General features: G+C 42.8%; 2 protein-coding genes across 31 annotated transcripts in view; one reads left to right on the top strand and one right to left on the bottom strand.

Moving 5' to 3' along the window:
- Window positions 1-94: 94 nt before the first annotated feature.
- Window positions 95-25,504, top strand: LOC109895543 (gamma-butyrobetaine dioxygenase-like). Its single transcript, XM_020489305.2, has 8 exons — window positions 95-226; window positions 1,391-1,830; window positions 4,185-4,299; window positions 11,544-11,742; window positions 20,281-20,386; window positions 20,540-20,736; window positions 21,932-22,098; window positions 22,353-25,504. The coding sequence occupies exons 2-8, from the start codon at window positions 1,405-1,407 to the stop codon at window positions 22,511-22,513; spliced, it is 1,371 nt and encodes a 456-aa protein (XP_020344894.1). The 5' UTR covers window positions 95-226; window positions 1,391-1,404; the 3' UTR covers window positions 22,514-25,504.
- The window catches only part of LOC109895542 (MAP kinase-activating death domain protein), a 74,831-nt gene continuing 73,334 nt past the window's right edge, over window positions 25,359-26,855 (bottom strand). For 27 of the 30 annotated variants that reach the window (XM_031830625.1, XM_031830630.1, XM_031830640.1 and 24 more), the window contains one exon: window positions 25,496-26,855. In XM_031830625.1, the coding sequence (XP_031686485.1) occupies window positions 26,742-26,855 (114 nt within the window). In that variant the 3' untranslated portion in view covers window positions 25,496-26,741. The other 3 variants (XM_031830645.1, XM_031830637.1, XM_031830643.1) reach the window with 2 other exon arrangements.

Below are 26,855 nucleotides of genomic sequence, written 5' to 3'. Positions count from 1 at the left end.
TTCCTAAATTCCCAACCTTGATATTGGGACACGATAACTCTGGTCTGTTGATGTCATGTCAGCAAAGTTAACTGACTCAAAATCTCTGATGCCTCCACGACAGTGGTTATGTCATTCACCCACGTGCTAACCTTTCCCCTAGTTTGACAGTCGGCACTGCAATTTTGATAGACGCTTCGTTGACAAAGAACATTCAAAAGTTTAGAAGCCCACCAAAATAATACAGGTACATCCATTTTTCATATTTTTTTTTTTAGATACTACATATTGTAATGTTGCCGGTAACTATAGCATGTGTTGTCACTGGAATGTCTGGCTGCGTAGTGAAAGCAAGGTAACGTTTAAGTTAAACAGTAACGTTAGCTCGCTGTCTCCACGTAAATGTATGGGATATATGCTAGCTAGCTCGCTAAAAACACTGGATTTTCGTAAATCATTCAATTAATATCAGCAAGCGAGCGTCCAATGTCAACAATTTTGTCATTGGAGGCTAAATTAAATGGTAATAGTAGCTGGCTAAGGTAACGTTAGCTAGTAGTAGAATGAGAGCTAGCTTGGGCAGATAGCTACAGTAAACCTAGCCTAGTAGTTCAGACTCTCATAAGTACAAATTGTTTAAAATATATATATATAGTTTGTAAGGTTTCTCAAAGTACGGAATAACAAAAAAATAAGGCGATATATTATATATATTAGCCTTTTTTCAAAGTCTGTGGTGCGAGCTGCTTCCGGGACGCTTGCCCATGTATTGACCTTTCACCTAGTTTCCAAAGCGGAAACATGCAAAGTATCACAGAACAGTATTATAACAACTACAACAACAATTGTATCGCGCAATGTTGTGGTATCCACTAGATAGCACAGCCACAACGTCAAAAACGGTCTATATCGTAAAAAGCACGTTTTTTGTTGTTGTTAGCATTGTGTTTTTAAGGTTAGGGTAATGTTTAAAATCACATTTAAGAAGATACATTGTAGAAATGGTCCGGGTTTTTGACTTTGGCTGTGGTGTCTAGGGACAAGCCAATGTTGCCGCGCTTGTAAATAGCAAATGAAAGCAATTTTGGATACAAAAAATTGTAAGGTCCTGTTCTCCTCATCAGTGTGGTAGCAAGGTGCATTTAGTATTATTACACCTTTTGCCTCAAACTAGCCTATTTTAAATTGAACTTTTTTTTAAACATCTCAATTCTATTTATGGTGAAATATGCCTAGATAATACAATACATTTAAAACAATAATTCAAAAATAACTTCAAAAGTGAAAAAACAAGTAATACATGCCTACATGTGTCTTGACCTGTACTCTTATTAACCGTTGGAATATTTATGATGACTTGGATCCCAGTGTGTACTGTCCTTTCCAATAACCCTTCTGCTCTCATCCGGAGGTCCCGGTTCGAGAATGTGGACGACCACTATAGCACGATGTACCCTGCCGACCATGCTCAAGCGAAGCTCCGTCTTGGCCTGCCATACCTTGAGGACTGGGGGTAGGCCTGGTTGGGCAGCTGCCATCTCCTCATCTCCTTCTCTTCACCTGACCTGGAGGCAGCTCCGTGGGCACGGGACCCAGGCACCCTCCCCGCTCCCTTCCAACGCTCTGGGGGACAGCCCTGGGGTGAGGCAGGTCCGGGCCCTGGAGCAGGAAAGGCTGCTGGAGGTTGAGTGGGAGGGCAGCGGACAGAGCCTGTACCCGTACACATGGCTTAGGGACAACTGTCAATGCCCACTGTGTACCCTGCAGTCAGCCCAGGCTCGCAGCTTGCTGCTCTCCCAGCTGGACATCCACACTGGGGTCGACCGGGTGCAGGTCACTGACAACAACAAGGTAACATATCTTGGATGAACTTATCTTTCCTCAATTAACCATAAGGAGTGAAATGTAAAACAGACCTTATATCCATGTCAATCTAATGGCACTCATCCTACTCCACTTAAGTTAATTTATACTGAACAAAAATATAAATGCAACAATTTCAAAGATTTACAGTTCAGATTTTTATTTTTTATTTAACTAGGCAATGACGGCCTACCCTGACCAAACCCTAACACGAACTATGAAATAACACATAAGGAATCATGTAGTAACCAACAAAGTGTTATACAAAATACATTTTATATTTGAGATTCTTCAAAGTAGCCACCCTTTGCCTTTATGACAGCTTTGCACACTCTTGGCATTCTCTCAACCAGCTTCATGAGGTAGTCACCTGGAATCCATTTAAATTAACTTAACTTTTAACAAGGCACACCTGTAAATTTGTGGAATTTCTTTCCTTAATGCTTTTGAGCCAATCTGTTGTGTTGTGATGAAGTAGTGGTGGTATACAGAAGATAGCCCTATTTGGTAAAAGACCAAGTCCATATTATGGCAAGAATAGCTCAAATAAGCAAAGAGAAATAACAGTCCATCATTACTTTAAGACATGAAGGTCTGTCAATCTGGAAAAGTTCAAGAACTTTGAAAGTTTCTTCAAGTGCATTCTCAAAAATCATAAAGCGCTATGATGAAACTGTCTTTCATCAGGACCCCCACAGGAAAGGAAGACCCAGAGTTACCTCTGCTGCAGAGGATAAGTTAATTCAAGTTACCAGACTCAGAAATTGCAGCCCAAATAAATGCTCCACAGAGTTCAAGTAACAGACACATCAACTGTTCAGAGGAGACTGCGTGAATCAGGCCTTCATGGTCTAATTGCTGCAAATAAACCACTACTAAAGGAAACCAATAAGAAGAAGAGACTTGCCAAGGGCCAAGAAACACGAGCCATGGACATTAGACCGGAAGAAACACGAGCCATGGACATTAGACCGGTGGAAATCTGCCCTTTGGTCTGATGAGTTCAAATTTGTCTTTGTGAGACGCAGAGTAGGTGAACGGATGACCTCCGCATGTGAGGTCCCCACCGTGAAGTATGGTGGCGTGGGGGTGCTTTGCTGGTGACACTGTCAGTGATTTTTATTTAGAATTCAAGGCGCACTTAACCAGCATGGCTACCACAGGATTATGCAGCGATATGTCATCCCATCTGGTTTGTGCTTAGTGGGACTATCATTTGTTTTTCAACAGGATAAAATATATATTATTATTATTTTTTTGGTTACTACATGATTCCATGTGTGTTATTTCATAGTTTTGATGTAGTCACTATTATTCTACAATGTAGAAAATAAAGAAAAACCCTGGAATGAGAATGTGTGTCCAAACCTTTGACTGGTACTGTAGATATGATTCTGTTGGTCACAGATACCTTAAAAAAAAGGTAAGTGCGTGGATAGGAAAACCAGTCAGTATCTGATGTGACCACCATTTGCCTCATGCAGCGTGACACATCTCCTTCTCATAGAGTTGATCAGGCTGTTGATTGTGGAATGTTGTCCCACTCCCAATGGCTGTACAAAGTTGCTGGATATTCGCGGCACACGCTGTCGTACACGTGATCCAGAGCATCTCAAACATGTTCAATGGGTGACATGTCTGGTAAGTATGCAGGCCATGGAAGAACTGGGACATTTTCAACTTCCAGGAATTGTGTACAGATCCTTGTGGCATCGGTCCATGCATTATCATTCTGAAACATGAGGTAATGGCAGCGGATGAATGGCACGACAATGGGCCTCAGAATCGCGTCACAATTCAAATTGCCATTGATAAAATGCAATCGTGTTCATTGTCCGTAGCTTATGCCTGCCCATACTATAACCCCACTGCAACCATGGGGCACTCGGGTTCACAACGACGACATCAGTAAACCTCTCGCCCACACAGCGCCACATGTGGTTTGCGGTTGTGAGGCCGGTTGGACGTACTGCCAAATTCTCTAAAACGACGTTGGAGTGTGGTATGATCGAGAAATTAACATTATATTCTCTGACAAAACTGCACATTTTAGAGTGGCCTTTTATTGTCCCCAAGGTGCACCTGTGTAATGATCATGCTGTTTAATCAGCTTCAATGCCACACCTGTCAGGTGGACGGATTATCTTGGCAAAGGAGAAATGCTCACTAATAGGGATGTAAACAAATTTGTGCACATCATTTGAGAGAGGTGCAAGTGGGGACACTTCAGGCTAAGGAGCAAGTTTCACACATCCCCATGTGCTACACTAGTGTGAGCTGCCTTTGGGAAAGGTTTGGGATTCTCACGCAAACCCTTAACCAACCTCTGTTGTTGTCCTCAGGTATCCATAGTGTGGCCGGACCAGCACACCAGCGAGTTTGACCCAGAATGGCTGAGGAAACGGTGCTTCTCTCCTGCTGCCAGACAAGCTCTACAAGAGGAGCTCTTCCTAAACGGTAAGACGATTATGCCAAGAACTGCTGTATGGCAATTTCCCCACTGTCGCTGAAAGTAGATATTCTGGAATAAATCAGGATAAATCATTAAAAAATATATATAATTATTGAATTTGATCCAATCCCAAACTGGGAGGGCATACATAGTTTAATAGCTCTTAGTTTGTGTTAAGCATGTGTCTGTGTTTATTGAAATTCACTGCTACAGTACACACACACACACACACACACACACGCCAATTCACCCATGCTGACAGTGTCCATTCTATTTTGGCTAGTCTAACAGTAGCTGACTGCTACAGTGCTCTGAAGACCCAGTAAGATCTGAAAAAAAGTAAGATTCTGTGCCTTCATACAGTACTTAAATCAAGCATCCTGTTGTGCAAATTCCAATGTTACTTTTTGATTGACATTTTCTTTGTGCCACACTAACTGCATTTTCAGTTCTTTAAAACAACTTATGCTACAGGCCACAAGTACTTTAGAAAAACATTATTGATACCAATAAGCGCATTTACTGTATATCAGTATTTAAATGGCCAGCTGGTTAGTGTTGAGCACAGACTGTTAAACCTGAATATGTGTAACATCCAAGAATACATTTCATGCACCACACGCCGTGTCGTAATTAAAAATCCTTCTTTAACCCGTCTCCTCCCCTTCATTGATTGAAGTGGATTTAACAAGTGACATCAATAATGGATCATCGCATTCACCTGGTCAGTCTACTGTATGTCGTGGAAAGAGCAGTGGGCAAGGCAGTAATGAAGGTGAAATGAAGGCTGGAGCTGCACTTCAACTGAGGAGAGACTAGATGGTGTTTCCACACGTGGTCCTGAAGGAACCACAGGTTTCAGTGGCTCCTGCTTTGTTTCCACTCTAGAGTGATTTAAAGACAGTGTGTGTGTATAGCAACCTTCCCACTCCCCCTTCCTTCTCTCCTTTAGTACCTGTGTAAGAGGCCCCCCCCCCCCCCCCCCCCCCCACACACACACACTTTGTAAGTGCAGGGTATTTGTTCTTCAACTGTTGCTAGCTCAGCACCAGGAGTGCTCCTACCAGACAGAGTTTAGCTCATGTTCTGTCTGGCTCTGTCTCTCACACACACACACACGCGCACCAGCCCCCTTGTCTCTGGGTTTAATTATATCCTCCTGAGGTCTGGTCTGAAATTCCTCCTGCCAAAAACCCTGGAAAAGTTTACGCTTTTAGATGGATGGATGGTGAAACAATGTTCACATCTGGAAGTTTTGTTACTCAAGTTTTGTTCACATCCTTACCTAGCTCCCTATAGGCCCCGCTCTCTTTTTTTTCTTCTCTCTCGCTCTCTCTCTCTCTCTCTCTATTTCACTCTCTCTCTCTCTAACTCACTCTCTATTTCACTCACAGACAGACCTAGTTTGGAATATCTGTATGTTTTCCTTTTTCCCCAGAAGGCCGGTAAGATTGTCAAAGTGTAGCACACGCGGGAGATGCCGAGGTTAATATGATAATATGAGCTGTGGGGGTGTTACTCAGACTGAATCACCCCTCACTTGTTTTTTGCCTTTTGGTGTTTGTAGGAATTAGGAGTTTCCCCCTAAGCATTTACTTTAAAAAACTAAAAACATTTATATTTCATTTATTTACACAGCATGGAAATGGACCACATGCCTCCAATCATTTCTAATTATATGGGGTTCCCCAGACGCTGCTGCTGCTGTGAAAGTGTGCAGCCTGTCAATCTCTAGCCCAGAGGATGTCGCTTTCACACATGTAGACCAGACTACATCACTGAGGTATGCAGTGGCCGTATGTGAAATGGCTTAATAACTTGAGACCTTCGGCAAGGTGTGGAGTCTGTGTGCAGTCATGTTCAACCCCCCCCTCCTCTGCCATATGGAATACTAATTAAAGGGAAGCTGAATGGAAGTGGATGTTTAGAGACACCGTTTTTAAGCCAAACTCAACTCGTCGAACCAATTTGCCCTGTTGTTTATCCACCCCATGCAACTGAGGGGACCTTGTTCTGACCAGTCTTGGATTTAAATAGTAAGCTATTGGGCATTTTCGAGCCTGCCTCAAGTGCCAGGCGAGTGGGGTTTGCACTAGTATTTAAATCATTTCAAGTACTATTTTAAACCCAGCTCTGGTTCTGACCTCACTTACAGTGCCTTGCGAAAGTATTCGGTCCCCGTGAACTTTGCGACCCAAACCATGATGCTGCCACCACCATGTTTGACAGTGGGGATGGTGTATTCAGGGTGATGAGCTGTGTTGCTTTTACGCCAAACATAACGTTTTGCATTGTTGCCAAAAAGTTCCATTTTGGTTTCATCTGACCAGAGCACCTTCTTCCACATGTTTGGTGTGTCTCCCAGGTGGCTTGTGGCAAACTTTAAACAACACTTTTTATGGATATCTTTAAGAAATGGCTTTCTTCTTGCCACTCTTCCATAAAGGCCAGATTTGTGCAATATACGACTGATTGTTGTCCTATGGACAGAGTCTCCCACCTCAGCTGTAGATCTCTGCAGTTCATCCAGAGTGATCATGGGCCTCTTGGCTGCATCTCTGACCAGTCTTCTCCTTGTATGAGCTGAAAGTTTAGAGGGACGGCCAGGTCTTGGTAGATTTGCAGTGGTCTGATACTCCTTCCATTTCAATATTATCGCTTGCACAGTGCTCCTTGGGATGTTTAAAGCTTGGGAAATGTTTTTGTATCCAAATCCGGCTTTAAACTTCTTCACAACAGTATGTCGGACCTGCCTGGTGTGTTCCTTGTTCTTCATGATGCTCTCTGCGCTTTTAACGGACCTCTGAGACTATCACAGTGCAGGTGCATTTATACGGAGACTTGATTACACACAGGTGGATTGTATTTATCATCATTAGTCATTTAGGTCAACATTGGATCATTCAGAGATCCTCACTGAACTTCTGGAGAGAGTTTGCTGCACTGAAAGTAAAGGGGCTGAATAATTTTGCACGCCCAATTTTTCCGTTTTTGATTTGTTAAAAAAGTTTGAAATATCCAATAAATGTTGTTCCACTTCATGATTGTGTCCCACTTGTTGTTGATTCATCACAAAAAAATACAGTTTTATATCTTTATGTTTGAAGCCTGAAATGTGGCAAAAGGTCGCAAAGTTCAAGGGGGCCGAATACTTTCGCAAGGCACTGTATGTACATATTACCTCAATTACCTCGACTAACTGGTGCCCTCGCACATGGACTCTGTACTGGTACCTCCTGTATGTACCCTCGCTATTGTTATTTTACTGCTGCTCTTTAATTATTTTTTACTTAACACTTATTTTTCTTAACTGCATTGTTGGTTAAGGGCTTGTAAGTAAGCATTTCACTGTAAGGTTGTATTCGGCGCATGTGGCATAAGATTTGATTTGAAATGTGTCAACACCTTTACTCACGGTCTGCTTGGTCACTACCATAGTGCCTACTGAGTCACTCTCTTCCCTGCGGTGCAGATTTTGGATTAACTCGCCATGCATCAGTTTAAAGCATCCTTTCATGAGATGAACAGGCCTAATCTGACTCTGGGCCAGTTGTTAGTGGTATAATGAGATAGATATTTAAGACTGTCCCTGTTTGGCCACCAAGGAATGGAACATTCTGATCTGATGTAGTTTTAGCAAGCAAGCCATGTTTGTAAATCGTAATAAAATAGGATAGAATTCTTTCTCACTTTTTAATGAAGACCTAATTGATAACTAGCTTGGCTTAGAGATGAACACAAGTATGAATATTTAAAAAAAATAGTTACTTAACGGCATAGATATTGCATTCACTAGGTTTGCTGTCTAAAGTACTCTCATCAGCTCAACCCCAAATTGGCCTCAGTTAGTCCTAATGGGACTTGATTGGTTCCTGCTCATCCAAACAGCAGCTGATATGTCTTTCCTTTGACTTAATGGGAGTCTGTGTCTTCCTTGACTCATCTGGTATGAATTTAGACTCCCTCTGAACCTACGGGCTCTTGTGGCCGATACGTGAGAACACATCAGTTTGAAGAAAAAAAACAAGGCTCCTAAAAACATAGCTGTACCGGTGCATCAATGGAAAAACACACATATTTCCCCCAAACCTCACCATTTCCATGTACACACACTGATTTGTCGATCAAGAAGATGAATCTCTCCCACTGAGCACATGCGCACACACACACACACACAGCGCCACACACGCACAGACATACACAAACACAGACACACACACTTGGATGCGTATGGTATGTTTCGGTGGATGTGTAACCAGGCCAGCACAGCACAGCACAGCTCAGTTCAGCTTTACTGCTCAGGAGAGTGATAAGGATATTAAAGATCTGAATGGATTGAATAGGTGTAAGCAACCTGGGGAAATTCCATCCAGTCCATCTGAGGGTTAGGTCGAGCTATAACAAGAGGGGAAAGCTATTATTTCGGACTCCTATCCAAGTCTTCCAGATCTATAAAAAGCACTATGGGGTCGAGGTAGGGATTAGGGGGTCGGTTTGGAATTGGTCACAAGACTCCTTATTAAAGCTGAAAAGGCAGAGGTGGTTCTGTTGTGCAGGTTTCTCCATTAAACAGAGAAAGGTTAGTTTGTTGTATTGGATGGAGGGTGGGAAGCATTCTCCAGAGAAGGACTAGCTGTGCCACGTCAGTTTAAGACACAGGCTCTTTGTAAATGGGACTTCAACAGCTACAATGTAGCGACCTGCCTGCGTGCGTGCGTGCGTGTGTGTGTGTGTGTCTGTGGCTGTGTGTTTATGCGACTTCACTTCTCACATAATTGGATACGGGATTGTAGTTATTTTGCGGGAAACCTCCGTATTCAACTAGGTAACATTTCTCTGGCTGATTATAACACCCAATTCCATTCATCTAAAGTTTCAGTACAGCTGCAGGCTTGTCCTGATAATTGTAGTGGGCACACTCACTGGCATCAGCCCCCTTTGCAATGAAAGCACTGATGAATGCCACCATGTTTGTGAAGGCCTTTACCACCATACAATACGGCGTCTAAATACCTCCAGTCGAAAAGAACTGAACTCCACAGTTGACCTTGTGAGGAAGTTGATCTAGTGTAATTGAATTGTGAAAGACCACGCTTACACACAGAGCAGCTTTTTGGGGAACTCCACAACGAGAGAGAAGGAGTTCCTCGTCTGGAAAAGCCACAGCAGACCAACGGAAGGGAGGAAAGGAATTACAAATACACACTCCCATCAGACAGACAGATAACACGTACATACACAAGCATAACAGTGTCACATTTAAAACTCCTGCGTTCTTCGACACATACGTACTAGGACAGGCACTAGCTCTCTCTCAAGCAAACACACACAGCCTGACATTATATCTCTGTTAAACACGGCTGGAAACTATGCAAGAGTCAGAGAGACTAATCGCTGATTGGCTTGGTGGACTAACGCTACACGTTCCAGGAAATCAGAGCAGCGATTTTTGCGCTTGGTGAGAATTGTGTCGAGCATTACACACCAATAACCAAGCAGAACATTCTGGGCCCTGCACCATCGGAACCCTTCCGGCCCGGGCCCACTGCCCAGCCAGCCGCTCTCTTATCCCATCCATCACCCACTAAAGGGCCTACCCGGGTTTAGAGCGCTCTCTGCTCGGACTCTCTCTATGCTCCTTTCCACTCTCCATTTTCTCTCGCTTTTTTCTCTGTCTCCATGTGTCTCTCCCTTCCTATTTTTTCCTCTCTCCTTACTCTCGCTCTCTACATTTTTCTTGGCCCTCAAGGATTGAAATCGGTTTGTTCAAAACTCCTAATTCGATACGACATGCTTTTACCTCTGCTGTTATGGCTTACTCTGTCATGTGTGATATCCAGAACCTCAGGGCTGTCCCTGAAGCACCGTTCTGCCTCTAGCCAAGAACTTTATGTCCCCCTTTGTGTGCAGATACATACCGGCTGGTCAAATGGTGCCTATGGGCTAGTCTGATTTCATGGAACTACTTGTAACATTGGAAGGAATTAGCCTTTATTCTAGAAGTTCCTCATACTTCAACCTTCTCTTTTTGTCGGTGACCCTCAAGAATAGCCAGCCTTTAATAAAGATCTTATTTCCCCTCCCAAAATTGTTCAACCCTCTTCATTTACAGAGTTTGGATTGGGGGGGGGGTTCTTGACTTTTTGACAGAGAGTTGTTTGGGAGATGACGGCGTGAAAGGAGAGGTAAAAACCTGCTGTGGGTTAAGTCCTCAGTATCAGTGAAAGAAATCAATGTATCTCGACGACTCACTGTTGCAGGTGAAAAGGATCAGGATCATCTCCCAGAGTGACAATCAAGCTGCAGCATATTCCTGCAAAGCCCCTAGACACGTAGAGACTCCATGTGTTACCATAGCTGTACTCACAGCAAAGCTGCAAAGTCGAGCTTTCTGACATCTGACTTGGATTTTTTCCCCACTTAATCCTGATGAATTGCTACTGAAGAGGTTTGTTGTACCCCCCCCCCTAACACTAACACACTAACACAGCCACACACACTAACTGAGCTCATGCCACTGGAGAGACACTCTATGGAAAAAGGGCTGGAGCCAGCTTGGTGCAAAGCGAAGCAGTGGGAGGCTTTTTCCACTGCTGTCAGTCAAGACATGCACTCTTCTCACCCCTTTCTCCCCCTTCCCTTTCCTCCTCACAGAGTATTCAACCATAGCGAGCTGGCCTCCCTCCCTCCTATCCCTTGGAGGAAACGTTTCATGGACACACAGACACATTACATACAGACAGTACAGACTGTGGCCGGGAGCATTACACATATTGTCGTTAGAGTCCATTGTTCATTGACAGGCTGTGATGTCTGTCCATATGGTTATGACAACCTGAGCTGTCCTGAAACCAAGGCAATCAAACCAGGACATTCTATTCTGTCCCCGACCTGCACCCCAGGCAGTTCAATCACTGCACAGAGCAGAAACTGTCATTTGTCAATATTGGTAGAAAATGGCTGAAATTTGTATCTCTAGAGTTAAAGTTGCACTCTCTATGCATTGCAAATTCTGACGTTGCAAAATTCCTGAACTTTACCAGGTTTTTCAGAAATCCTGCTTCAAGGATTTTCAGTTGAAGGATTCCCTCCCAGCGTATTCCCTTGTGATTCTGGGGAGACTCCATCTGGAATTTCTGAAAAACCTGGGAACTTTGAGAAACTGATACGATACAGGACGGTATGATACAGACCATACAGGATGATACAATACTTTAATGAAGTGCATCTATCTCCTTGGCTCTCTCAGAGCGTACGTACTGGGACTCAGAGCTGCGGATCCCCACGGCCAACTTCGAGGAGGTCCTCCACGACGACAAGGCCGCCCTGGCCTGGCTGCTGGCTCTACGCCGCGTGGGCATTGTCTACCTGAAGGGTGCGCCGGTGGAGCAGGGTCAGGTGGCCCGACTCAGCCAGAGGATCGGATACCTCCGACTGACGTTCTATGGGTGAGAAACCATGCCCTCTGACCTTATTAGCGTCATATACTCTTAAACCTAACCACGGTGATATCATTTCTAAAAGCTCTGCATTTTCCACACAGCTTTATATTTCCATCGCAGTAGATTTACTAGGGTGCGTTTGTTGAACTTTGCCATCATGTCAGATTTTTTTCTAAACATCCTAATTATAGAAACCATTGCTACTCTCAGCTATCCGCTCCTTTGTATACTGAGGATAACATGGGCAGCCTGGTAAAACCAGACTGAACGCTACACTTACTATTGTTGCCTTCAGTCTGGATCAACCAGAAGTTTTATGGACATGCAAGCTAATTGAGTTTTGGTAGGTAAGTCCTCAATCCATCTCAACTTGGACTGTTCTAGTTCAGTAATGCTTGCACAGGGACAAAGACGGTGAGGCCAGTCCAAAATTCATCCAGGGGACGTTAAGCCCGAGGTATCAAATTGTATTTTTCACAAGCGCCGAATACAACCTTACCATTAAATGCTTACTTATAAGCCTTTAACTATTTCTTGAACTTGGGTTTCCTTTTGTAATCCGTAATATTTTTCAAGCCCTGCCACATCCGATGAGCGTCAGAGCCGGTGTAGTAAGACCGGTGACTGAGGTGGTGTACTCCTCAATGCCATTGGATGAATCCCGGAACATATTCCAGTCTGTGCTAGCAAAACAGTCCTGTAGTGTAGCATCCGCGTCATCTGACCACTTCCGTATTGAGCGAGTCATTGGTACTTCCTGCTTTAGTTTTTGCATGTAAGCAGGAATCAGGAGGATAGAATTATGGTCAGATTTGCCAACTGAAGGGCGAGGGAGAGCTTTGTATGCATCTCTGTGTGTGGAGTAAAGGTTGTCCAGAGTTGTTGTTTTTTTGTCTTTGGTTGCACATGTGACATGCTGGTAGAAATGAGGTAAAACAGATTTAATACAGCATTTTCTTGTTTGCTTATGGCCTTATACAGCTCGTTGAGTGAAGCCTTAGTGCTAGCATCGGTTTGTGGTGGTAAATAGATGGCTACGAATAATATAGATGAGAAAGTAGATAGTGTGGTCTACAGCTTATCAGGAGGTATTCTACCTCAGGCGAGCAATACCTCGAGACTTCGTTAATATTAGACATCGCACACCAGCAGTTATTGACAAATAGACACACACCCCCGCCCCTCGTCTTACCAGACGTAGCTGCTCTGTTCTGCCGATGCACAGAGAAGCCAGCCAGCTCTATATTATCCGTGTCGTCGTTCAGCCACGTCTCGGTGAAACACAAGATATTACAGTTTTCAATGTCCCGTTGGTAGGATAGTCTTAATTGTAGATCATCCAGTTAGTTTTCCAATGATTGCACGTTGGCCAATAATCAAAGCTGAGGTTGGAACAACAAGCATCCCACAGCCAGCAGTTAAGCCCAGGTTGGTGGAAGCTAACAGCTGCGAACCAAAGCAAGAGACATGTCATTAAAGAAGCTGCAGTTTTTGTTTATTTAAAAAAAGAAGCTGCAGTATTTATGTCTTCCACAAATAACAACCCAAGAGACACAACAAAATTCCAGGGCACCTATTTGCATATATTTGAGCACAGAGACTCCATGCCAAGAGCAAAGAAGAGACTTAGTATAATTGTTATTCATCACCTGGATTCGGTCTTATGAAGCAACATTTTACATTTTTAATTTTTTTTACATTGGATAAAAGTAGAGACTCGGTGCAACAAAATGGTATATCATACACAGCATTTTTGAGGAACAATGGGAAAGTAATTCTGCTTTGAAAGTTGATACACTCACTTTTGAGAAAAGGGCCTTTTGAATGTTTTGGTACCTACTGGAGAGCTCTCCTTTGTCTACACCAGTAGTTCCCAAACTTTTTATAGTCCCGTACCCCTTCAAACATTCAACCTCCAGCTGCATACCCCCTCTAGCACCAGGGTCAGCACACTCTCAAATCTTGTTTTTTTGCCATCATTGTAAGCCTGCCACACACACACTATACAATACATTTATTAAACATAAGAATGAGTGTGAGTTTTTGTCACAACCCGGCTTGTGGGAAGTGACAAAGAGCTCTTATAGGACCAATGCACAAATAATAATATAATAATAATCAATAATTTTGCTTTTTATTTCACCATCTTACATATAAAACCTTGTGAATAACTCACCACAGGTTAATGAGAAGGGTGTGCTTGAAAGGATGCACATAACTCTGCAATGTTGGGTTGTATTGAAGAGTCTCAGTTTTAAATCATTTTCCACACACGGTCGGTCTGTGCCTGTATTTCGTTTTCATGCTAGTGAGGGCCGAGAATCCACTCTCACATAGGTACCTGGTTGCAAAGGGAATCAGTGTCTTAACACTTATTTGCCAAGGCAATAAACTCTGAGCGCAGCCCAATCCAGAAATCTGGCAGTGGCTTTGATTAAATTCAATTTTCACAGAACCGCTTGTTGCAATTTCGATGATGCTCTCTTGTTCAGATATCGGTAAGTGGACTGGAGGCAGGGCATGAAAGGGATAACGAATCCAGTTGTTTGTGTCATCCATTTTGGGAAAGTACCTGAGTAATTGCGCACCCAACTCACTCAGGTGCTTCGCTATATCACATTTGACATTGTCCATAAGCTTGAGTTTATTTGCACACAAAAAAATCATACAATTGATGGAAAGACCTGTGTGTTGTCCTTGTTAATGCAGACAGAGAAGAGCTCCAACTTCTTAATCATAGCCTCAATTTTGTTTCACACATTGAATATAGTTGCGGAGAGTCCCTGTAATCCTAGATTGATTATTCAGACGAGAAAAAACATCACCCAGATAGGCCAGTCGTGTGAGAAACTCGTCATCATGCAAGTGGTCAGACAAGTGAAAATTATGGTCAGTAAAGAGAATTTTAAGCTTGTCTCTCAATTAAAAAAAAAAATGAGTCAATACTTTGCCCCTTGATAACCAGTGCACTTCTGCATGTTGTAAAAGCGTTACTTGGTCGTTGCCCATATCATTGCATAGTGCATGGCTTGCACACGCATTACCACTCCACTATGTCTTCCTGTCATGGCATTTGCACCATTAGTACAGATACCAACATGAGCAACAGCTACGTTTGGCTACATACAATCCGTTAGTGGAATTCCCGCGAGAGAGTAATGGTTAATGTGATTGGATGTTCATTATTTGACTACGCTACCTGTATTTAACATTGTGTTGTTATTTTGCTGAACACTAGATGGGCTACTCAGACGAGAAAAAAGCCTCACTCAAATGTATAGCCCGTTGGAATAAAAAAAAGAAGAAGTTTTATTTAATGCAAATTTTTATTTTTATTTTGCGTACCCATGACGACATTGCGCGTTTGGGAATACTTGGTCTACACCCATTCAGCATTGTTCACACCCTCTTAAGCCAGCCCAACACATCTCGTTAACGATTCACATGAGATCATGTGCTAAACCTTGAGTAGTGTAGTAAAGATTAAGACTAAAAGTGGTAGTAGCCTACAATAAGGAAAGAGTCCAGGTAAACAAAGTGTCCAGGTGCTAAAAATATTTGATAAATATTAGATGACACTTACCCAGACACACTAGTCTAAATTGATGTGAAATAAATGCTATAACCCCCAGCCACATCCAGTGGTGGAAAAAGTACAAAATTGTCATACTTGAGTAAAAGTATAAATCATTTCAAATTCCTTATATTAAACCAGATGTTTTTTTAAATTATTGACAGATAGCCAGGGGCACACTCCAACACTCAGACATAATTTACAAACGAAGCAGTTCTGTTTAGTGAGTCTGCCAGATCAGATGCAGTAGGGATGTTCTCTTGATAAGTGTGTGAATTGGACAATTTTCCTGTCAAAATGTAGCAAGTACTTTTGGATGTCAGAGACAATGAATGGAGTAAAAAGTACATTTTATTTTGGAATGTAGTGAAGTAAAAGTTGCCAGAAATATAAATAGTAACGTAATGTACAGATACCACCAAAAAATACTAAAGTAAAAATACTTTAAAGTGCTTCTTAAGTACCACTGCCAAAGTGCCTTCACACCAGTACATTAACATACTTTATATACTGTTACACACGCACTTATCACATACAGTTGAAGTCGGAAGTTGACATACACGTTAGCCAAATACATTTAAACTCAGTTTTTCACAATTCTTATATTTAATCCTAGTAAAAATTCCCTGTCTTAGGTCCGTTAAGATCACCACTTTATTTTAAGAATGTGAAATGTCAGAATAATAGTAGAGAAAATTATTTATTTCAGCTTTTATAACTTTCATCAAGTTCCCAGTGGGTCAGAAGTTTACATACACTCAATTTGTTTTTGGTAGCTTTGCCTTTAAATTGTTTAACTCGGGTCAAACCTTTACAACCGTCTACAACCCACACAAGTGGCTCAGGTAGTGCAGCTCATCCAGGATGGAACATCCAATGCGAGCTGTGGCAAGAAGGTTTGCTGTGTCTGTCAGCATAGTGTCCAGAGCATAGAGGCGCTACCAGGAGACAGGCCAGTACATCAGGAGACGTGGAGGAGGCCGTAGGAGGGTAACAACCCAGCAGTAGAACCGCTACGTCCGCCTTTGTGCAAGGAAGAGCAGGAGGAGCACTGCCAGAGCCCTGCAAAATGACCTCCAGCAGGCCACAAATGTGCATGTGTCTGCTCAAATGGTCAGAAATAGACTCCATGAGGGTGGTATGAGGGCCCGACGTCCACAGGTGGGGGTTGTGCTTACAGCCCAACACCGTGCAGGACGTTTGGCATTTGCCAGAGAAAACACCAAGATTGGCAAATTCGTCACAGGCGCCCTGCCCTGTGCTCTTCACAGATGAAAGCAGGTTCACACTGAGCACATGTGACAGAGTCTGGAGACGCCGTGGAGAACGTTCTGCTGCCTGCAACATCCAGCATGACCGGTTTGGCGGTGGGTCAGTCATGGTGTTGGGTGGCATTTCTTTGGGGGGGCCGCACAGCCCTCCATGTGCTCGCCAGAGGTAGCCTGACTGCCATTAGGTACCGAGATGATCCTGTGAGACCATATGCTGGTGCGGTTGGCCCTGGGTTCCTCCTAATGCAAGACAATGCTAGACCTCATGTGGCTGGAGTGTGTCAGCAGTTCCTACAAGAGGAAGGCATTGATGCCATGGACTGGCCCGCCCGTTCCCCAGACCTGAATCCAATTGACTGTCCAGGAGTTGGCGGATGCTTTAGTCCAGGTCTGGGAGGAGATCCCTCGGGAGACCATCCGCCACCTCATCAGGAGCATGCCCAGGCATTGTAGGGAGGTCATACAGGCAAGTGGAGGCCACACACACTACTGAGCCTCATTTTGACTTGTTTTAAGGACATTACATCAAAGTTGGATCAGCCTGTAGTGTTTTCCACTTTAATTTTGAGTGTGACTCCAAATCCAGACCTCCATGGGTTGATAAATTTGATTTTCATTGATCATTTTTGTGTGATTTTGTCAGCACATTCAACTATGTAAAGAAAAAAGTATTTAATAAGAATATTTCATTCATTCAGATCTAGGATGTGTTATTTTAGTGTTCCCTTTATTTTTTTGAGCAGTTTATAAAGTGGCATTGTTTAAAGTGGCTAGTGATACATTACATCAAGATGGCAAGATGCAGTAGATGGTATAGAGTACAGTATATACATATGAGATGAGTAATGTAGGGTATGTAAACATTATATGAAATGGCGTTGTTTAAAGTGGCTAGTGATACATTTATTACATCAATTTTTCCAGTGACTGGAGTTGAGTCAGTATGTTCTCAGCAGCCACTCAATGTTAGTGATGGCTGTTTAACAGTCTGCTGGCCTTGAGATAGAAGCTGTTTTTCAGTCTCTCGGTCCCAGCTTTGATGCACCTGTACTGACCTCGCCTTCTGGATGACAGTGGGGTGAACAGGCAGTGGCTTGGGTGGTTTGTTGTCCTTGATCTTTATGGCCTTCCTGTGACATCGGGTGGTGCAGGTGTCCTGGAGGGCAGTTAGTTTGCCCCCGGTGATGCGTTGTGCAGACCTCACTACCCTCTGGAGAGCCTTACGGTTATGGGCGGAGCAGTTGCCGTACCAGGCGGTGATACAGCTCGACAGGATGCTCTCAATTGTGCATCTGTAAAAGTTTGAGTGTTTTTGGTGACAAGCCGAATTTCTTCAGCCTCCTGAGGTTGAAGAGGTGCTGCTGTTTCCGTTCACCTTGCCCTGATTAGAAGCAGTGGTTCGTGCGTTCAGTTTCCCGCGAATGCTGCCATCAATCCACGGTTTCTGGTTGGGGAATGTTTTAATAGACGCTGTGGGTACGACATTGCTGATGCACTTGCTAATAAACCCGTTCACCAAATCAGCGTATTCATCAATGTTGTTGTTGGATGCAATGCGGAACATATCCCAATCCACGTGATCGAAGCAGTCTTGAGGCGTGGAATCAGATTGATCATACCAGCTTTGAACAGACCTGAGCGCGGGAGCTTCCTGTTTTAATTTCTATCTATAGGCTGTAAGCAACTAAATGGAGTCGTGGTCAGCTTTTCCGAAAGGAGGGCGGGGGAGGGCCTTAAATGCGTCGCGGAAGTTAGAATAATAATGGTCTAGGGTTTTGCCAGCCCTGGTTGCGCAAATGATATACTGATAGAATTTAGGGAGCCTTGTTTTCAGATTAGCCTTGTTAAAATCCCCAGCTACAATAAATGCAGCCTCGGGATATGTGGTTTCCAGTTTACATAGAGTCAAATGAAGTTCGTTCAGGGCCATCGATGTGTCTGTTTGGGGGGGGGTTATGCGGCTGTGATTATAATCAAAGAGAATTCTCTCGGTAGATAATGCGGTCGGCATCTGATTGTGAGCAATTCTAAGTCAGGTGAACAGAAGGACTTGAGTTCCTGTATGTTGTTATGATCACACCACGTCTCGTTAATCATAAGGCATACACCCCTGCCCTTCTTCTTACCAGAAAGATGCTTGTTTCTGTCGGTGCGGTGCGTGAAGAAACCAGCTGGCTGTACCGACTCCGATAGCATGTCTCGAGTGAGCCATGTTTCCGTGCTTCCGTGAAACAAAGATCTTTACAGTCTCTGATGACTGTAACGTCAGCTGGCTAGCTAATAGCAAGCTTTAACTAGCAATACAAACCGATTGGCATAGCTACCTAAAGTTAACCAAATATGTTCAATGCTAGCTAACATTAGGCTATAACTAGCAATGCGAAATGGCATTCTGAGAAAACATCACTAACATTACACACAATTCATACACATAAATGAATGTTAGCTAGCAAGCCAGCCAGTCATCTAGCCTCAGCTAACAGCAAGCTTTAACTTGGGGTCTTATGTTTGGACATGTTACGTTAAGGTTAGCTAGCTAAAAAATGAACTATAATCCCAATCCATAGAGTAATGTTACTAGCAATACAAACCAATTGTCATAGCTAAAGTTGTTAATGTTAACGTTAGCTAGCAAGCCAGCCATCAAACTCCAGCTGGCTAGCTAACAGCAAGTCTTAACTTTCAAGGAAAACAACTTTCTGACAAAATTAGAAATGTATTATATCTGAAACTGTAGCTAGATTCTTACCCATATACATGGATGAAAGCTTCATGGCAGACTGCAACCCCTTCATAAGACATCCTGTGTTGTTTCCGTTTAATTTGCACAGCTTGTTTGGCCCGTTATGTTCCACTGATTTCAAAACTCGGTGTTCTTCTTCCGTGATAACAACACTGTTGATCGCCGTTTCTTCGCCATCACTGTCATCAGAAGACTCTAGAATCTTCTTCAATGAAAATGTTTTTACCTAAATCAGGGATTTCTTCATTGTGAGAGTCCGTGAGAGTCAGCATGGCACGATCGTCCTCCAGAAGTCCATCTTAACTTTTTCCCACTGACCTTTGTCGATAGCCCCTGATAAATTCAGGGACGTTGAGAGCAGTAGCAACATATTTGCAGTTCTCCATGGCTAACGTTATATCTTTAGAAAAAAAACTGCATTAGAAAGGATTACCTGCATATAACGAGCAGCTAATTTTATAGACAAGATGCTACACCGCAGACCAATCTGAAACTCACCTCTCAGCATGTCCAGCCCACTCATTATCTCAGCCAATCATGGCTAGCGGGAAGGTTCCTGACTTTTTCTTTGGCTCAACCAACTAGGCTCTTAATTTAACAACTTTCTTCGTATTTACAGATGACATGAAAGCTCACGTTAGAGACGGCATTTCTGTCTGAAAACACATTTTGATTTTAAAAAAAATGTACGTTCAAACGGCTCTCCTGTGAAGTCGTGACTTGCGACATACGCCTAGTTTCCTGAATCGGGTCACAATTGACATACTATTTCAACAGTATCCATTTAACAAAATACTAGAAATGTAGGATGATGAGTAACTTTTTCCATGTCCTGTTGCTCTCGAACCTTTTTAATGTTTCCAAAGAGAATGCCTTGGTCATTAGTGCTCAACACCTTTGTGATGAGATAATCATTAATAATGGACCTTTCTCAACTTTTATCATTCCTTTAACAGGCACACATGGCAGGTGCAGGACAAATCCCAGGCTAACAACGTGGCCTACACCTCTGGCAAACTCAGTCTCCACACTGACTATCCAGCACTGCACTACCCACCTGGAGTGAGTAGACAGGATCCACCATCATGTTCATGAAATCTACATTAATCCTCTCCTTTCTCACTATCAGTCAGACAACTGAGTCATATAGATGTTTGTATCCTGTATGGGATGGCAGTTAGCAACGGTACTAATATCCTGTATGGCTGTTTGCAGGTGCAGTTCCTGCATTGCCTGAGCCAGGCTGGCGAGGGCGGGGAGAGTGAAGCGGTGGACGGCTTCCACATGGCAGATCAACTGAGGAGAGAAGACCCCGAGGCCTTCAGGACCCTCACCTCCCTGCGGGTGGACTTCACTGACACAGGGTCCGACTACTGCGACTTCATGGTGCAGTCCAAGAACCACATCATAGAGTGAGTGAGCGCCACACCATTAAAATACATAAGACATGGATGCATTGGTTTGTTTTTCGCACACATAAGAGACATCACTCAGCTTACATATTAATGTGACTTGACAGAGGTCAGTCTAGAACTGCTCCAGGTAGCACATGGACCAAAATACAGACAGACAGTCACATTCTCAGGATTATCTTAAAGCTACATGGATGTGATTTAGGAGCTTGAAGGATATGTCGCCATCTGCTGCTCAGAATGTAAACTGCAGTATAAATGTATAATACACAACCTTCAACCAATGTTCACTCTAAGCTGTGAGCAGGCGCGCAGCTCCCCTTGGACTGCTGCACAGAATAAATATCAGCCCGTGCATTGCTATATATGGATCTGTGCCATTCACTTTGAACTGGACTGTGTTTACAGCGTGAGTGGTTGTGCGCTTGTTTTGGGATCAAAGCGAGGGCTACATGTAGCCACCTGTGCACATTTGTTCATATTCTTTGCTAGTTAGTGAGTTATTAATCCAGTTATAGCTAATGTTTTGTCAACAATGGGGGAGTGGTTGCTTCCAACAAGAGCACAAAATGTGTGCATTTCTAGCCATCTTTGAAAAGCTAGTCAGCTAATAATAATGAATTCAGTGGATTCTTGCATCAAATCACACAACATTTTCAGTCACCTCCTTGTCTGAAGGATAAGTAGCTAAACAGGTTAATATCAAGCCTTTTTTTTCAAACGTCTCATGGAATGTAGACCTACTTTGTACATCACACATTTGCTGCTGTTATGGGATGCATTTTTCTCCATTGTTTTTGATTTATGATCAAATAGCCACAGTAGCCTACTTGGCCACTGTTAAAACTGTAACTTAAAGCGGGTACAGCCTCAGTGTTCACCATAAACACTCCCCGGAAGTTGCACAGAATGTTGCTCAGTGCCCAACATTTTTTGAGGGAACATAGCCTACAACTGATGGGTAAAGAAGATGATTTTAAGTGAGCGAGCAAGGTCACTGTGGGAATTGTATATATACTGCTACTGATCGTATTTATACGATTGTATCAGATATGTACATCTGACACTTGACAACTGCTGAGTCTTATTATGCAACAAGATCTAGATGTCCAACATGCCATCTTTTTCATAGTTTTCCAAAGGTTGACACACACCCACACTTACTAACAGTGGCACTCCTCCTCTCTCTGAACAGTGTTGACAGTGATGGGCGGGTGGTCCGGATCAACTACAATAATGCCACCAGGGACTCTGTGCTGGACCTCCCCCTGCACCAGGTCCAGGCCTTCTACAGCTCCCTCAAGGCCTACGTCCAGCTGATGATGCGACCAGAAAACATGCTCACCTACAAGATGGAGCCTGGTTAGTGTGTGCATGAGTGTGCCCCTTCAACATTAGCAGTTAAAGTGAAGCTTCCCTGGATAAAAGTTGGCAATATGAATAGGATTGTATTGTAAAATATTGCAGAGATGGTAGACGTCTATGACTATTGGTTATCTTTTATGTGAAATACTAGCACTTAAGAGGTAGCCTGTTCGTTTAAACTTTCATCTTGAAATATCTGTATAATATTGGTTGAGTACTGAGTCGGCATATCCCTCCACCTTCTCCTGCAGGAGACCTGGTCACCTTTGACAACTGGCGCCTGCTCCATGGGAGGAAGAGCTTTCAGAGCCACCCAGACCGGATGAGACACCTGGAGGGAGCCTACCTGGACTGGGACGAAGTCATGTCTCGCCTGCGGATACTCTTCAAGTCTGTCCACGGAGAGAGCTAGACCCGCCAATCCCCCAGAGCGAAGCCTCCTCCAACCCTGTTCCCGGAGAGCTACTGTCCTGTAGGTTTTCACTCCAACCCTAATCTAGTGCACCTGATTCTAATAATTAGCTCGTTGATAAGCTGAATGAATCAGTTTAGTTGCAACTGGGAGTGAAACCCTCCTGTAGGTTATCTCTCCAGGAACAGGGTTGGAGAGCCCTGATCTACAGAATTTATGAGCGGCCAAAAGAGGCAGAGGCTAATTGTCTAGCGGGCTACCGCTACTCGTGTGTGGGTCAAGATGGCTGCCAGTCTTTTGAACAGAGTGACATGTGGGCAAAGTGCAAGAAGATGGGGGGAAAAGGGTTGAGCACTTCCCTAAATGATAAACACTCCCCTTTATAAGTAGCATACCTACGAAGAATCTGTCTTTAACTGTATGAAGCTGGTAGACCATAGTGCCTTTGTTCCTAGGGTTGTGTAAGCGAACATATTGAGCTATTTTTCTAATCGGCCTGTGTTCTGCTGGTCAAAATGTTGTAGCACTTTACTACATCAACTTCTCAATGTCTTAAGGGTGTCATATCAACAAGAGGTGATGAAGTTTGACATTTTCTACCTCTTGTATCCAGTAGTATAGTTCAGTTTCAGCCATCTAACCTTAAGAAAAAAATAGTGTATAGCACTAGTATCAGCCCCAGAAATCAATCCTTTTTTTAGTAACTCTCCATACGTAAAATGTATGCACATGCAAGTTTGGATTAAAGCATCTGCTAAGGGATTAATCCAAATGTACAGAATGGTTACCTGGAGGAAATTGGGGTAGGGTCTTGCTTTTTCAATATCAGTCAAGGGGAGGGTTTAGTATTTTTTTTGTTATCTAGTCCAGGGGGAGGGTCATGTAACGTGTAATTTCAATATTGATCTATGTTTTAGAATGAGTTACTTATTAGGCTACATTTTGATGTGTGCCGGATGCCGCCCCTTTTCTCTGATTCTCCGCTGGGTGCTCAATATCAAGTGTGCATATACTCTTTAGTGTAGTCTCAATCAAATGATCCATAGCCTACGAAGTGCATGCTCAGAGAAGCACAGAGCAAAGTTATGTTTCTAAGATAGCTGATGATGGTGTAAATACAACTTGGCTGCGTTACACACCGCAATGGATATTCCAACCTGGAGCCCCTGCCTGCTCTTGCTGATCAAAAAATGTTTTTGTGTGCTGCCTAACCAATGGCTGTGCTGTGTAGGGCTACAGTTCTCAGGAGGCTTCTACAAATGTAAAAAAATAAATATTGCGCATAGCCTATGTTCTGTTCAGTTTGAGAAGGAGAGCGCAACAATGTTTCTCACCCATTATGTATTTATCAGAGTCATTGACCTCACACGAAGCCAGACTTGAGTAACTTACATCGTGTTGCTGAAACTTGAAGCTGCAGCCGCGGCACAATCAATCAGAAATAGACAGCTCATGGTGCTGAAAGTAGGCATAATTAATTTCAGCAGTCTTCATTTGAATGTGTCTTTGTTAACAACAAGAGGGCTTTGTGTTGGAACCTATTTCTTCCTATTTAAGAAAGAGGTAGGTCTACCTGTTTGATAGATGAAATTAGGCAATAGAATGCTATATCCATATATTTGTCGCTCGTTCCTCCACCTGCTCTTTAAATATCCAACCTCCATGTCGATGACAGGCTGTTAAGTTAAAACCAAGACTCGAATTGACGGGGTATGAAAGGGGATGCCATCCCACCTACCTTTTATTAAAGAAAATGGTAGAAATCACTGACTTTTGTTCGCTTAAGATTTGGAATCAAATTAAAGTGATGTTTAACAGTGCCTTGGCCCGAGATGCTTTATGCTTGTTTCTAGAAACAAACAATACCCAGGAAAGACATTACTCCATGCATATGGGAATATCATTGTTTCATTTCTTTGACATTCAGAGGCTGAGATTCAACCTTCTTTAGCCCGAGAAGACATAACATAGACTTTGCTTGGGAAGTCATTTCATTCTGTCACTATCAATTGATTAAGCTATTCACTTTCTGTAGGTTAAAATAATGTTTAAACCCAGACAGCTTTTAGGGAAACACTTGACCGTCCCTCGTTGGGTTAAACATGGAAGAACAGAAGCCAGCAGTCGAAGCATACATTTTTATGCGTCGGTAAGCCTACTCTGGGGTGGAAAGGTAGGCCTAACTTTTGAAAGTACCATGTTTAGATTCCTAATGACGTCTCAGATTTAATTATGTGCAAACAAGACACTGATTTGGCATTGGGGAAATATTGTAAGATTAACACTTAAGCCCATCTCTCTGTCAATGTTTAGAATGGAATTTCAGTCATTTGTGTGGTATTTAAAAATACATGTGAAATTAGGAATTGAATGACATTCTATAAAAGGCTTTATTTTTACCTGCAAATATGATCGATTAATGCAATGCTTTTACTATAAAGGAGATTATTTAAAAAAAGGGTATTGTCTTAGACCATGCTAGTATTGCATTAAATCTTCACAAATATTACTCTAGATTTCATTCTTATGTTTTCCAAATATATGTATGCACATTGGATATGTGCTACATCATTTTGGTGTTCATCCAAACTTTGTGGCAAAATGGAGGGCTTTGGTTGACAACTTTTATTTTGATATTGCCAAAGCTGTACATGTTCTATAAATACTTTTTCCCAACACATATTTACAACAATTTCTCATCAGCAGTAGGCTAGCTAGCACAATAATTGGGTTGGTTGGTTTCAAATACACCTGTTTTGTAATGTTCTCATGTAACTAGTCTAACAAACAATACCTTATGTTCGGTTACCGTCTTCAAACTGTTTGACACTCCTCATCCAGTTACTCTCATATTTACACCAGTGTTTTTGTCAAGAATGAAATACCTTAAATAATTACCTCATGGAAGTTGTAACAATATGTTCCTTACACACGCATTTCATCTCTAAAAAAATAAAAGCCACGTAAACATTAAAAACAATATCCTGATCATATAGCTGTATTATTCATATATTGCTTATCTGGCAAAACAATACAATGCATGTATACACTCACATACACACCACTTACAATTGGGCTGAAATGGGACTAGATTGGATTTATCTTACTACAACAGACACAACATGAAGACTTAACCCACCTCTCCAACAGACAAAACCATAACAGCAGTAGGTTTACACATCTCTAGAATCTCCAAATAGTGATTTCGCAAGTATAAACAATAGGTCATATTTATTTACTTCAATAAATATGTACGACAATGAAGTCCTTTTTTACAATCTTTGCTCTGTGTAAGCCAGAATTGCCAAGATAAAAAAACAAAAACAGAACAATGATCTGGCTCTGGCTAACTACGTAAAGTATTGCACATCTAGTGAATAAACCACACTTTGCAAAACATCTTATGTTGAAATGTACAGCATTTTTTCTCTCCACAGTAACATTCAATACAGAGGACCACAGACAAGACATTTGACAGTAGAACTACTACAGTAGTTTCGCAACACTGGGCAAGCTAAAGAGATGCACACATCTTGGACCACACAAGATATTTTGGGATCAAAAGGAATGAAACCTTAAAAGCTTTTACGTGCAGTGTTTGATGCACCATGCAGAAGTAGCATTTATTAACAAAGTGACAACCGTCAGTACTAGAGCACTTTTTAAACGTTTCACCGGTTTGGACAGACTGGAGTTTTACAGTAGTACCACATAGAATATTCATCACACAGTCGCAGAGAGTGGACGGGGCGGTTGGTTGCTTTCTTATCGACTTGCAGAGCTGTGGCTCACATCCCTCCCTCTTGCTGTCTCCATCCCATTAAAAACAACCAATAAGACCTTGGCAGCAGGCCAGGACGAGAGAAGAAAGAGATGGGGAACGAACTGTCGCCTTGAAGATCAAGCAAGCTTACGGCCAAGACATCAGGCTGGGCCTGTATGGGAGGAGCCTAGTGGACGTGACCATGGTTGGGAAGGGTGTACACACGATGCCACAGACTAGGGATCACATGTACATACACACACACACACACCATAGGAATTTTACTTACATCGCAAGGCGCAAAGAGTAGAGGGTATTTCTTGGAGATGTACTTATAGGGTGCAAAGAGGAGTAAAGAGGTGTGTAGGATCAAGGATTGTCAGAACTCAATGTCATAGTAGGGCCGAGATTACACTTTGTTGCAGAGTGAGAGGCACGGGGGGGGTAGATTAGAGGGGTTGTAGACTAGCTGGCCAGGGGTCTTGGAGATAGAAGCTTGGGCTTGCCTTCTGCTTCCTTCCCCTTCACCGCAGCCACGTAGGAGAAAAGGCAGAGGACGGAGTAACAGATCTGGTGTGC

Source organism: Oncorhynchus kisutch, linkage group LG8, assembly GCF_002021735.2.
Source record: "Oncorhynchus kisutch isolate 150728-3 linkage group LG8, Okis_V2, whole genome shotgun sequence".
NCBI lineage: Eukaryota > Metazoa > Chordata > Actinopteri > Salmoniformes > Salmonidae > Oncorhynchus > Oncorhynchus kisutch.
This window is presented reverse-complemented; position numbering and strand designations above follow the sequence as displayed.